Genomic DNA, 12792 nt, shown 5'->3' with positions numbered 1-12792 from the left:
CATTTGTGGCAAACAAAGTACGCCTATTTATGTCACACGTCGATCAAACACGTTTTAACAAAAGTTAGTCATCAGTGTTAAGTTTATTACGGTTCGTGTAAAAACAGACTCCTTTATTGGGTTACTGGGCCATCACAACACAGACTGCTGTAAAACAACATTAAATGTAGTAAATGTATGCCATTAAAATGTCTCTTGTCGCCATTTAAAGTGTCATTCTTTAATTTTTGTGCTAAATAGTTGAGTTTTTTTTTTTTAATTAAAGTTCTGACCTGTCTTTACCGCTTTTTACGTATACAGTCGTATATTTCATATTTGATGTATTCCGTTTATTAGTATTTTGTTTCCCTGCACTCGTTGTGGACAATGTTGAATTTTTGTGTCAAACGTCGCACCAACACGATAAAACTAACCAATATTCAACATGTAGGTTTTAATAGTTTAGCTTTATTCATACCGGAGCGATTGTCGGTTTTCAATTATCCCCTTCCTCTACTTTGTCACTTTCTTTACTGCAGGGGCTCTGGCTGTCGTTTACGACATTTTACGACAGTGCCGCGCGTGAATACGACGTCGTTACCGAGTAAAGTGCGTCTCTTTGGAGCAGATACCGGCTGAGGGAGACGCAGCATCAAGAGAAAGGAATATACTTCCACGCTCGCTTCCCTACCCGGATTTACCCGAGCACCGCACGTCCCCCGCAGGCGCACCGAATTCGGCCGGATTGCTCGATGTGGACGCTGGGCTGAAGTGAGGAAAGGGCCACGCCGGGGAAGGCAACTAGCTGAATTACCGAAGCCGAGCTCGTCGGGAGTAGCCTAGTTGCCTCCCAAAGCGACGCTTTAAAAAAAAGAGAAAAAAAGGAACGAAGAAGAAGACAGGGGACGACGCGTTCGAGGCCCAAAAACAGCGGTGGGAAAAATGGACTATGATTTCAAAGTGAAGCTGACCGGCGAGCGAGAACGTGTCGAGGACCTGTTTGAGTACGAAGGATGCAAAGTGGGCAGAGGCACCTATGGTCATGTTTTCAAGGCGAAGAGAAAAGATGGGTGAGTACAGGAGAGATTGTGGATAAGCGAGGCCTCCGTGCGGGTCGACCCCATCATTAATTCTCGCTCCAAAGAATGGACGTCGTTGGGTTTTTTTATTTTTTATAAAACATATATTTTTGGCCAGATACAAGAGGAAGGAATTGTGGCTGCGAACATGCACCACGAAATGTTTAAAAAGCACAAAAGTGTTTATTTGATCACTTTTCAAGAGGGAAAAACACATTTTGTCCACTTTTGCACGTAACAAGTACACTTGCCTCATCAAAGAGATCCAATGCAACAACAACAAAAACTACCATAAAAGAGACAAACTTTTTTTTTTCCTCATAATTAAAAAAATTAAAACTTTAAAAATTTAAAACCCAAATGTCTTGTTAACCTGTCTGTGTCCGCAAAAGACCCCGAGAATCGCAGGACACTTAACACCCCATTCCTTGTCCGGCCCTTATACTGCTGGGCCAATGGCGAGTCCAGCATTAGTTACCATGACGACCGGAGGTGTTACAACTACTATGGCTACAACGATTAATCAAAGAATTCGAGGAATTCGATCAGGTCGAAGCAAAATCTCCCAACTTGTGCCGAGTCACTCAACATGCAGAACAGCCAGCTCTTCACTCTCATTGCCTGACACCGACATCACTCAACCTGCTGGTCCCCGCCTTTTCAAAACCAGATACATTCAAGGTCATAGATACTACTGTAGGGTGTGAGGATGCTGACCCTAAGTAGACAAAATAATACCTGCACCTGACATGCACATGTTGTGTTTAATAATGGAAAATCTGATAGGACAATTTGTCAAAATTCAGAAGGGCTTGCTCACAGACACAATTTCACAAATGGGCAGATAACAAAAGATTGAAGTGATTGTTTCATTTGTCTCCTGATGTGTGGGCAGACACTGACAGACACATGACTGTTTGTATACTAACATAAAAAAAATAAACATTCCATTATATGTCCCCTTTAACTTACTGTAGATAATCAGACTCAGTTTTGATTGACACCGTATGAGAGCATTTAATTTGCAATGGCATCGATCCTAGCCGACAACCCAGAATTTTAAGGCTGACATCCACTGTGCCCACCCCCCAAAGCGCGCCACCCGAGTATTTAATTGTACACTTGGGAAATGGCGTGTAACCGCATCCAAATCAGTATCTGATCTATACCGCAGTTTTAAAAGTGTGTCAATGCCCCCAAACTGGGAAGCGATACAGTCCTCCCCCAAACGCACACTGCGTGTTATCACAGCCTGGGACATTCTCGCTCGTCAGAATGGCACAAATGAGCACTAAAAAGCGTTTTAAAGATGTTTGCGTTGGCTTAGGGAGGGCTGCTGTTTATAAGGACACACAAAGCACAGGTTTATGCACGACGAGAGGAGGGGGGTGGCATGCCAATTCATTCAAGTGAGGAGGTCCCGGTGCTCTTGTTTTGTGCCCCGCCAGATGCCAGACAGACCTCATCCTCAATTGTAGCCAGCCTCAGAGGTGATCTCGATTACACAAATCTGGAGGTAATGCAAGTCAGCCCACCACCCCACTCTCATGCCAGCTGCCCCCACCCCACTCCCGCCCGTAACCCTTTATGCTCCCTTGGGTGTGGATGTTACTCAGCCTCTTTCGTGTGTTCATAGGAAGGACGATAAGGACTACGCCCTCAAGCAGATTGAAGGCACCGGCATCTCCATGTCAGCCTGCAGAGAGATTGCAGTAAGGCTTTTCTTTGCTTGTGACTTTGGTGTGTTAACAATTTCACAGCATTCCTAAGTTGTTTGGTAATACAGCGGAATCTCTCAAGTCCAATACAGTTCACTCTGGAACAACACACACACACACACATTTTTCTCCAGTGGGAAATAATGATATTGATATGAATAATGATATTGATATGAAGTCTCTGTTCCAAGTTTGAAGTTTCTAAAACAACCACATAGCTTAGCCTTTAGTCTGCCAGCTTAAGGCTAATGCTAACACGGGCAATGATTAGCATCTACGTGTCTGTGTTATCACCCTTTAAGCAACTGATATTTGAACACAAATGGTGCAGCGACACATGTAGATAGATATAACTGTACTCAGTTATATATTGTTTGTCATTTGCAAAGAACCACTACACAAATCCCACTTGAGTTCTAGACGGGATACACGTCACTGCAATATGATTGGCTGGTGCATCCAGACAGGAAATCTGAAGTATGAATTTGCCTTTACACTGCACCCATGTGGCCAAGGCCCACACACCAGAATGAGCCGCACAATGTGCACTGAATATGTGACAAAAACTAATTATTTTAAATTCTCTCCAATTGTCATGACTCAGTGTTACGGTGAACAACTGGTTAGAGCGTCTGCCTCACAGTTCTGAGGACCGGGGTTCAATCCCCGGCCCCGCCTGTGTGGAGTTTGTATGTTCTCCCCGTGCCTGCGTGGGTTTTCTCCCGGCACTCCGGTTTCCTCCCACATCCCAAAAGCATGCATGGTAGGTTAATTGAAAGTCTCTAAATTGCCCCAAGGTGTAAATGTGAGTGCGTATGGGTGTTTGTTTATGTGTGCCCTGCGATTGGCTGGCAACCAGTTCAGGGTGTACCCCGCCTCCTGACCGGTGATAGCTGGGATAGGCTCCAGCACTCCCGCGACCCTTGTGAGGTTAAGCGGCTCAGAAAATGGATGGATGGATGTCATAAGTCATTACTGTATGTTTTTATAAAGTATAATATTAAAGAGTGCTATTTTTCTCATTTTAAAAAAAACATGCTTTTTGTGGGGGGAAGGGGGTTGGAGTGGATTGTTGGCATTTCCATTCATTTCATTTGGTTAAGATGATTTGAGATGTGAGTGTTTTGAGTTACAAGTGTGGTCAAGGAATGAATTAAACCTGTAACTCAAGGCACAACTGTATCATACTATTCTGTCCACCCTAAGCGGGCGGTGTGCAGTTTGGTAGACAGCACGCAGTGCTTTAAAAAGAACCCAACGGTGCTTGCTTCAAGCTGTTTATTAACACTCCCAAGTTGAAGTTTAAAGTACAAATAATACAAAATAAAGAGAATTACACCTTTTATATTTAAATAAACACAAAAGTCCACTAGTGTAATGCTAACACATAATGCAAATCGCTATAGCGATGGAATAGCATTAACGTCACACAATAACCCTTTAAATAATAAACATTTGAACACAAACAGTGCAGCAACATATACAGAAAGATAATATAAAACTACTCACAAGCATATACATTATTCTTTATACTCTGTCAAAAACAAGTTACTGTGTATTACTGCAGCTTTGTCCTTAGAGGCCAAGGTGTGCACAACAGAAGCAGAACATATATCTCCTGGGCAAGTGGAATAGGATTATTCTGTGTGTACAAGAAGTATTGTATTTGAGTGTAATGTAATCCTTGTTCAGTAAACGTTTGTGTTTTTAACAGCAATTGATTGTCTGTATAATAAGTGTTGTATTTTGAAAAAAACCTATGCCATATTTAATAAAAGTTTCCATAGTTCTTTGAAAAAGTTCAATCTGCAGCGCACAGAGAGAATAATCAGAGCTAGGACAAAAGATAAATGGTTTCTTCCTGAGAGAGAGCATGTGAGAGAGAGAGAGAGAGCGAGACCAATTAATTTACAGAATCACATCACATTCATTACGTGCCATCATAGCAAATAGCCATTATGGATGGATCCTTTTCCTTCCCCCTCCTCTGAGGTGGCTTCTGTGTTTTTCAGCTGCTGCGAGAGCTGAAGCACCCCAACGTCATCTCGCTGCAGAAGGTTTTTCTGTCACACGCCGACCGGAAAGTGTGGCTGCTCTTCGACTACGCCGAGCACGACCTCTGGGTAAGTTGTTCCCACTCAGGCTGGATTTACACTCCACGTCCAAGTGCCCAATTTCAATTTAATGCTTGTACGCGGTTCCCTATTCATGAATGCTCTTTCTGTAATATGCCACAAGATGGTGTACTGGCAACGACAGTTTAAATACACCACTAACTATTACCCCAAACACTTGAATATCACTTTAGACTCATTTTACGACATTACCCTTATAAATACATAGGTTATAAATGATTTTATGCAGGTGCAGCGAAGACTCCCAAACTTCCACTTACAACCTAGGCTTCTCCTCGACATACAAAGATGTTTGTCTCTCAGTCGAGCTGGATCACTTCAACATAATTCCTTGACACCAATTACTACTTTCCTATTAGCCAGAGCAAAAATGCAAATAAGTGATTTTTTTTCTGTCAATAGCTTAGGATTGTGTTTTTACACAAATAACATTAGGTGAAAAATGTATTGGCACGTATCAGTATTGTATTGTAGAAGAGAAACACATCACATACAGTGCAACTAAAGCAAAAGTTACAATGTTCATTTTAAATGCATGAGTGGACCTGGCTGACTCTTGTTTTTGTCTTGCTGCAGCACATCATTAAGTTCCACAGAGCGTCCAAGGCCAACAAGAAGCCACTTCAGCTTCCCAGAGGGATGGTCAAGTCTCTGCTCTACCAGATCCTGGACGGCATCCATTACCTCCACGCAAACTGGGTCCTCCACAGAGACCTTGTAAGCCGATTGGAAGGGGGCAGGGATATTTTTGGGAAGGGAAACCAAGGCAGAGTGCAAGCATCACTTCTGTCTGCATGTGTTTAGTCATGGTTCATAAATAACTTGTTTTGATGTGGTATTCTGTTTGGAGCCAATATGACGGATTTCTATGCAGAGTGTACAAATTTGCTCATTCATTTTGCTGTGTTTTCTTATTGAGATGGCATTTAAAAATACCTCTAACTAGGCTAATCTTGTCAAGGGATTTTCATGAAACCCTTTCAACCGAGGCTGCTGTGGATTGATTTGTCCACTAGAGGGGAGCAATTCATAGCTTTGGGTCCACGCCGTACACTAATGTGTCATTAATTGTTTGTTTTCCTTCCTCAGAAACCAGCTAACATTTTAGTGATGGGGGAAGGGCCAGAGAGGGGTAGGGTAAAGATAGGTATGTATGCACTTTTTGATTGGTATGATTTGTGGTTGTTGTTGCTTAACTTAACGGGTGTCTCTGTTGTGCAGCTGACATGGGTTTTGCCCGTCTCTTCAATTCACCACTGAAGCCTTTAGCCGATCTCGACCCGGTGGTCGTCACATTCTGGTACAGAGCACCTGAATTGCTGCTGGGGGCCCGGCACTACACCAAAGCCATCGGTGGGTTGGCTGCGTCCCCGCACTGAGCGCGCTTAGTTAGGTTCTCTGATCTCGGCTTGTTCTCTTGCAGACATTTGGGCGATAGGCTGCATCTTTGCCGAGCTGCTGACGTCCGAGCCCATATTCCACTGTCGCCAGGAGGACATCAAGACCAGTAACCCTTACCATCACGACCAGCTGGACCGCATCTTCAATGTCATGGGCTTCCCAGCTGGTGAGACACCACCAGCCCAAGTATTCTTTCTTTCTCTCTTTTGTTTTCAATAGTACTGGGACAGTTGTGGCCCAGCTCCCACTGGAGCGAGCACTGTCGCAAATAGTGAAAATTCGCAAATAAAGGTGTTTGTAATTACATATAGATGCTGCAAGATGGCGGTAAAAGCACTTAGAACGTAGAGGATCACAAAGCATCAACACCATGCACCCAGCATGTATGCAATATTGAACCTATGTTACACAAATTATTGTATTCACTAGTTAAATTATTCAACATAACCAAACCACTTCGGCATGAGGCTCATCTATAGTATTAGCTAGCATACTATACTAGTCTAAATAGAAACGTCCATTTATGTGAAGGCAACATTTCCGCCCATTTCTTCCAGTTTAGTGAAGCTGCCTGCCTACTCTTATTGCGAAATTCACCAGTCAGCATGAAGCAGTTTGTTTTCCTCCTGTAGGGGAATCAAAAGGTTTTAGCATTTTTTATTATTCCAATGAGGGAGACTCATGTGGTCAAACCAAATCGTTTAGACTACACTGCAGTTCCAATTGCCCAATTCTAATTTAACGCCTGTATCCAATTTTTACCATGCACATTTTAAGTGACACAAGTGGTTGTGTTTACAGTGATGTGATTCCCATTTGGGAGAGGCCTGGTTCCAAAATGAAAATATCATAATCCATGCGTTTTTTTCCAATTTACGTTCCCTTACGCACATCCCAATTGTACCGCAAAAAATCTGAATAGTGTCATTTCAACCATGGACCTTAAATCCAGCCTAAAATGGTAATCCAGACCCGACAAGACTGATAACCAAGCAAGGAAGGGGGGTGGTGAGTGTGCCATGCTTTAATCCTTCCTTCATCTGACAGATAAAGACTGGGAGGACATCAAAAAGATGCCCGAGCACTCCACGCTGATGAAAGATTTTAGGAGGAACACGTAAGTCTGTCAAGCTGTCCCTCTTTTCAGCATCTAAACCGTTTTCATACAGTCACTGTGCTTGTTCCGCTTTCGCAGGTACACAAACTGCAGCCTTATAAAGTACATGGAGAAACACAAAGTCAAGCCAGACAGCAAAGCGTTCCATTTGGTGAGTGGAAGTGCGCACAAAAACATTTCCTAATTGTCGCCTGAGATGTCCCGTGTAACATTTGCGCTGATTGACAGCTGCAGAAGCTACTGACCATGGACCCCATCCGCAGAATCACATCGGAGCAGGCCATGCAGGACCCCTACTTTTTGGAGGAGCCGCTGCCCACGTCTGAGTAAATTTCGGCTCAACTAACACGCATTTGATGCTACTAAAAGTGACCTCAAATCATTAAAGAGAAGTTGGTGTTTTTCTTCAGTGTGTTTGCAGGCTGTCAAATTCCTTACCCTAAGAGGGAATTTCTGACAGAGGAGGAGCCGGACGACAAGGCAGACAAAGTAAGACATTACAGTGACAAAATCATGTATATAATATGTACATGCATATTTTATATTTAACATTTTGAATCTTTTTTGGAAAGTGCAACAAAAATAGTCTCTTTAGAAAAGTGAAACATTAATAGTTTGAATTCCTTTAAAAGAAATTGCAATGCCAATATTTTGTCTTCTTTTTAGGAACCTGCAACACCAATAGTTTGTCGTTTTAGGAAAGTGCAACATCAACATTTTTTTAGGAACGTGTAACACCAGTTATGTCTTCTTTTTAGGATAATTCGACACTTTTTAGAATAACGGAACGATAGTTTGCCTTCTGTCTAGGAAAGACAATAGTTTTTTTTTTAAGAGGACTCAATAGTGTATTTTTAGGGAACAGCAACACTAATAGTTTGGCTTCTGTTTAAAAAAGGCAACGTCAATAGTTTTTCTTGTTTTTAGGAAATGCAATACTATGTCTTCTTTGAGGGGTGCATCATCAATAGTTTGTCTTCCTGTTAAGAAATGAACGTTGCAGATAAGTGCAACTGTTTTAACTGTGTGAATTATTATCCTACAAAAACACAAACAATGGTTTTTGTTATTGCTTTGGTGTATGGGTGTGCCAAATGGAATACGCTTCAGTTTGGCGGATGTAACCGTCAAAGGGCATGTGAGTATTCATCCGTTGCCAAATTGTGTCTTTGCCCGCAGAAGAACCAGCAGCAGCAACAGGGAAACAACCACACGAACGGGGCGGGGCACACCGGCAACCCCGACAACAGCCACGCCCAGGGCCCGCCTCTGAAGAAAGTGCGCGTGGTCCCGCCCACCACTACCTCAGGTGGCCTCATCATGACCTCAGACTACCAGGTAGACCCTTCCTCTCTCTGCTCTCTCCTACTTGTGCAGCAATAACACATCGCAACACACACATAACAATATCTCCACCGACAATCGCGAGTCTGTTCCCTCAAACTAGTTGTCTGTCATAATACCAAGATTGACCTGTGGTGCCACAGGGCATCCAGAGTCTATGGCTTAGCCCAACTCGATGTTGACCACACACATTAGGATTTGCGATTGATAGGATTGTTGACCTAGGACGGGAAGGACAAATATTTTTTAACGCCCTACACCACAGGATAATCTTTTCAGAGAAATACGATTATTTGAGCCTTTGCTAATTGAGATCGCAAGGAAAGGAAAATGCTCAAATTTAGCTCGGTTAAGTGTCTGTGTTCCCCGCTTTTTATGATGAACAGGTTTAACATTTACAATTATCAGGGGGAACAAAATTATTTTGAACCCACCCAGACTACAGGATAATCCCCTCAATATAATCTTTAAAAGACATCCGACAATGGTGCTTTTGCTGGCTTTGATTGGAAGGGGGAAAATACTCAAATTAGGCCGGATAATCGCTATGCGTCTACCCCGCTTTAAATATTGTACAGGTTTAACAGTTACGATTGTCGACCCCAACTGTTTTACTAGGAGATCGCGGTGGGGCTGGAATCACACTTAACACCCCGCCCCACAAAATAATCAGATCATTTCGGCATCCCCTTGATCACATGGGAGGGAAAAAAATTTTACATTTTGCCCAGTTATCGATATGTGTGTACCGGTTTAAATACTGAACACTTTTAACATTTAGGTTTGTCGGCCCAGATAGTGGAGGGGAAAATCCCTCTTAACACACCACAAGGTAATCGATCATTAAAATCTTTGAGACAGCTGATGATCGGGGCTTTGCTAACTTTGATTGGAAAGGGGGGAAAATACTCAAATTAGGCCAGATAATCGTCTTCCCAGCTTTAACTCATGAACAGGTTTAACATTTACGTTAATATTTTTTAGACCTTTGATGAGGTTCTTGCTCACTTGATCACAAGGGAGGTAAAATGTTAAAATCTCTGTACCCGGTTTTAGTGAACAGAAGTCACCCTGAGCTTAAAACACATTGTAGCAATACTGAAGTTTTATTAGTAATTAGTAGGTGAATTGTCTTGCTTTTGTAATACTTCACTCCTGATATTAGAAAAGTACTTAAACTTGCAGAGTTTAATACGAACATTGATGTCTGTAATGTCTCCCCGTAGCGCTCCAATCCACATGCTGCCTACCAGAACCCTGGACCAAGCACATCACTGCCCCAAAGCAGCATGGGATACTCCTCTACCTCCCAACAGCCTCCGCAGTACTCCCACCAGACCCACCGCTACTGACCGCACCCGCACGTTGCCACACACATGCCCACACATCCACACACACATGCCCCCCCCCCCCACCCTTGCCCCCGTCACCCTCATTACGCCTGCCTGAAAGAATGTACTGAGGGACGTGGGGCGCCCTCTCTGCTGCAGTTCCCCCACCCCCCCTTGTGAAGATATACAAACAAACAGCATAGCGCAAGTGTTAGCCACACTGCTACTTAGCAAAAATCCAACGAGTGATAAACGCAGGGATGGATGGCGATGAGTCCACAACCCCACCCTCTTTTTCACGTGTCCCTCCGCCTACGTGCCCAACCCAGCCAGTAGCTCCGTCACTGTCGAAGCTCGGGACGAGACTGAAAAGCTGCTATTTGACTGCCAGTGTCGACAGATTCCACGTCCGTCTGTCCTCCTGTGTGTCTCGTCTGTCTCGTCTTTTTCCTCGTGTGGCCACCCTACCCAGCTGAGAACTGAACTGAGGTGCTGGGAGGACGGCGCAGCCCACACAACTGTGGTGTTTTTTTTGTGTTGCTCAGAAAGGACAAAGAAAAAGTGACAATGATTTTAGTAGTTTTTAATTTAATTCGTTTTTAATTATGGCAAAGCAGCTTGACCAGCCCTACACGTGCAGTGGATATAAAAAGTCTACACACCTCTATTCCAATGCCACCTTTTTGTGATATTAAAAATGGAGACCATGATATCTATCAAACCTTTTTCCACCACTGATGACCTATAACCTTTACAACTGGATTTAAAATGTATATATTTTCAAGAGGGGAAGTTAAACTAAATAGCTGAAATAATGTGGTTGCACAAGTGTGCCATATAACTTGGGATGTGGCTGTCTTCAGAATGAACCAATCAGATTCAAACTCATTAAATGGGATTAAGCACACACCGGTCACCATTTCAAGTGCCCCTGATTAAACACACATAAAGTTCAGATATTTTAGTATTATTTTTCCGACGTTTTTTTTTTTTTTGGCTTTCTCGAAGCAGCCTGGAGATTTTGTATGAATACTGACTGTTATTTCAAACTGTTCACAAATCCCTCCACCATAACTAAGGCACTAGTTCCAGTTGAAGAAAAGCAGCACCGAAGCATGATGATGCCACCACCATTCTGTGATGTGAAGTGTGTTTGCGCTAAACATATCTTTTGGAATTACGGACAAAAAAGTAACTTTGGTGTTATCGGACTGTTGCATTTTCCCCACTTGCAAACTGTAGCCACTTCTCTAAGATAAGGCTCTGTCTTGCCACCCTATTCCATAGCTCAGACATATGAAGATTATGGGAGATTGTTGTCGCACGGACTAAACAACCAGTACTTGCTAGACATTTGTTTAGCTCCTTAAATTGCTGTTGGCCACATGGCAGTTTTCTCATTTTTTTTAAAATTACTTTTGTAGGGGTATCCAGTTCTTGGTAATGGCACTGTTGTGCCACATTTTTTCCAGTTGAGGACTGTGTTCCATGGTATATTTAATGCCTTGGAAATTATTTTGTGCCCTTCTGACATTGACACCTTTGAACAATGTAAAGAAAAAATGTAAGAAAAAGCCTGCTAGAACTTAAATTTATTTTGGGTTGATCAGAGGCACTTTAAATGGGGGCAGTGTATGCTAACTTCCATTTAACATGAGTTTGAATGTGATTGTTTAATTCTGAGCACAGCTCCTTCCCTAGTTATTAGATGGTGTGCACAGTTGTTCAACCAAATTATCTCAGTACTTTCGCTCCCAAAAAGGTGTTTTCTTTTTTTCAATTATGTTCTATGGGATACAGGTCAAATTAATGGTGGAAACGGTTTGACATTATTTACTTAGTATCATTTTTTATATAACAAAAATCTGGCTTTTGAACAGGGGTGTGTAGACTATACAGCCACTGTACTTAGGCCGTGGGCCTTAACAAATCTAACCAATCGCAAGGAGGAAGGCAGATGGAATTGCATTGTACTGTATTGTATTGAAATATTTTACATGAAGCAAGTATCCTGACAATAAAAATGGAAGCGGTCCTATTTTTGGTTACGTAAAGTTTCGACGTAACAACTGTGGGTGCTGTTGTTCTGCTGCGGCTTCTCCGAGCTACACGTCACATTCAATCATAATATTAATCATTTTTAATGTTTGACTGCAAGTGCATCCAGCATGACCCTAACTTGAAAACTGAAAAATACAGAATGCAATTATTGCCCATTATTTGGGGCCAAGTACCAGGCAGTGTAAAGGCTCTGTTGAAGTCAGCTGTTAATTATTATTGGTAACACCAGTTTGACCAGTTGACATGAAGTTGGGTGAACCTATCATGATGATGCGCAAAAAAAGGATGTGTGGCTGAAATTCAACAGGATGTTGGATATCTTGGTTTCAACCAGCAATTTTGGGCATATTCCAGGGCACATACCTTGACAAACTCCTACTACGGAATTTGCCACAAATAAAAAAAAGACCCAATCAAAAGCAGGTACACTAGACAAACGGGTGACATTAAAGTGTGAGGGCTTCTTGACTGTGGTAACTAATTTGGGTGAAATGTGGCCTCAGTTGGATGATCATTTTAATGATTTGTCATGAAAAAGTGGGCATGATGGCCCAATGTTTAAAAAAAAAAAAAAAAAAAAAGACAGTCCCCTTGCAGCAGTTTCATCAATTGACACAAAATAGGGTG

General features: G+C 42.5%; 1 protein-coding gene across 1 annotated transcript; it reads left to right on the top strand.

Annotated features, from left to right (window-relative positions):
• Positions 1 to 564: 564 nt before the first annotated feature.
• cdk8 (cyclin dependent kinase 8) lies at positions 565 to 12134 on the top strand. Its single transcript, XM_061666127.1, has 13 exons — positions 565 to 1049; positions 2695 to 2770; positions 4789 to 4899; positions 5488 to 5628; positions 6001 to 6058; positions 6133 to 6264; positions 6335 to 6478; positions 7360 to 7429; positions 7508 to 7580; positions 7658 to 7755; positions 7840 to 7918; positions 8609 to 8767; positions 10000 to 12134. The coding sequence occupies exons 1-13, from the start codon at positions 922 to 924 to the stop codon at positions 10123 to 10125; spliced, it is 1395 nt and encodes a 464-aa protein (XP_061522111.1). The 5' UTR covers positions 565 to 921; the 3' UTR covers positions 10126 to 12134.
• The last annotated feature ends 658 nt before the right edge of the window (positions 12135 to 12792 follow it).

This window comes from Phycodurus eques, chromosome 21 (assembly GCF_024500275.1).
Source record: "Phycodurus eques isolate BA_2022a chromosome 21, UOR_Pequ_1.1, whole genome shotgun sequence".
NCBI lineage: Eukaryota > Metazoa > Chordata > Actinopteri > Syngnathiformes > Syngnathidae > Phycodurus > Phycodurus eques.
The sequence above is the reverse complement of the archived record's forward strand: the minus strand, read 5'-3'. Positions and strand labels throughout refer to the sequence as shown.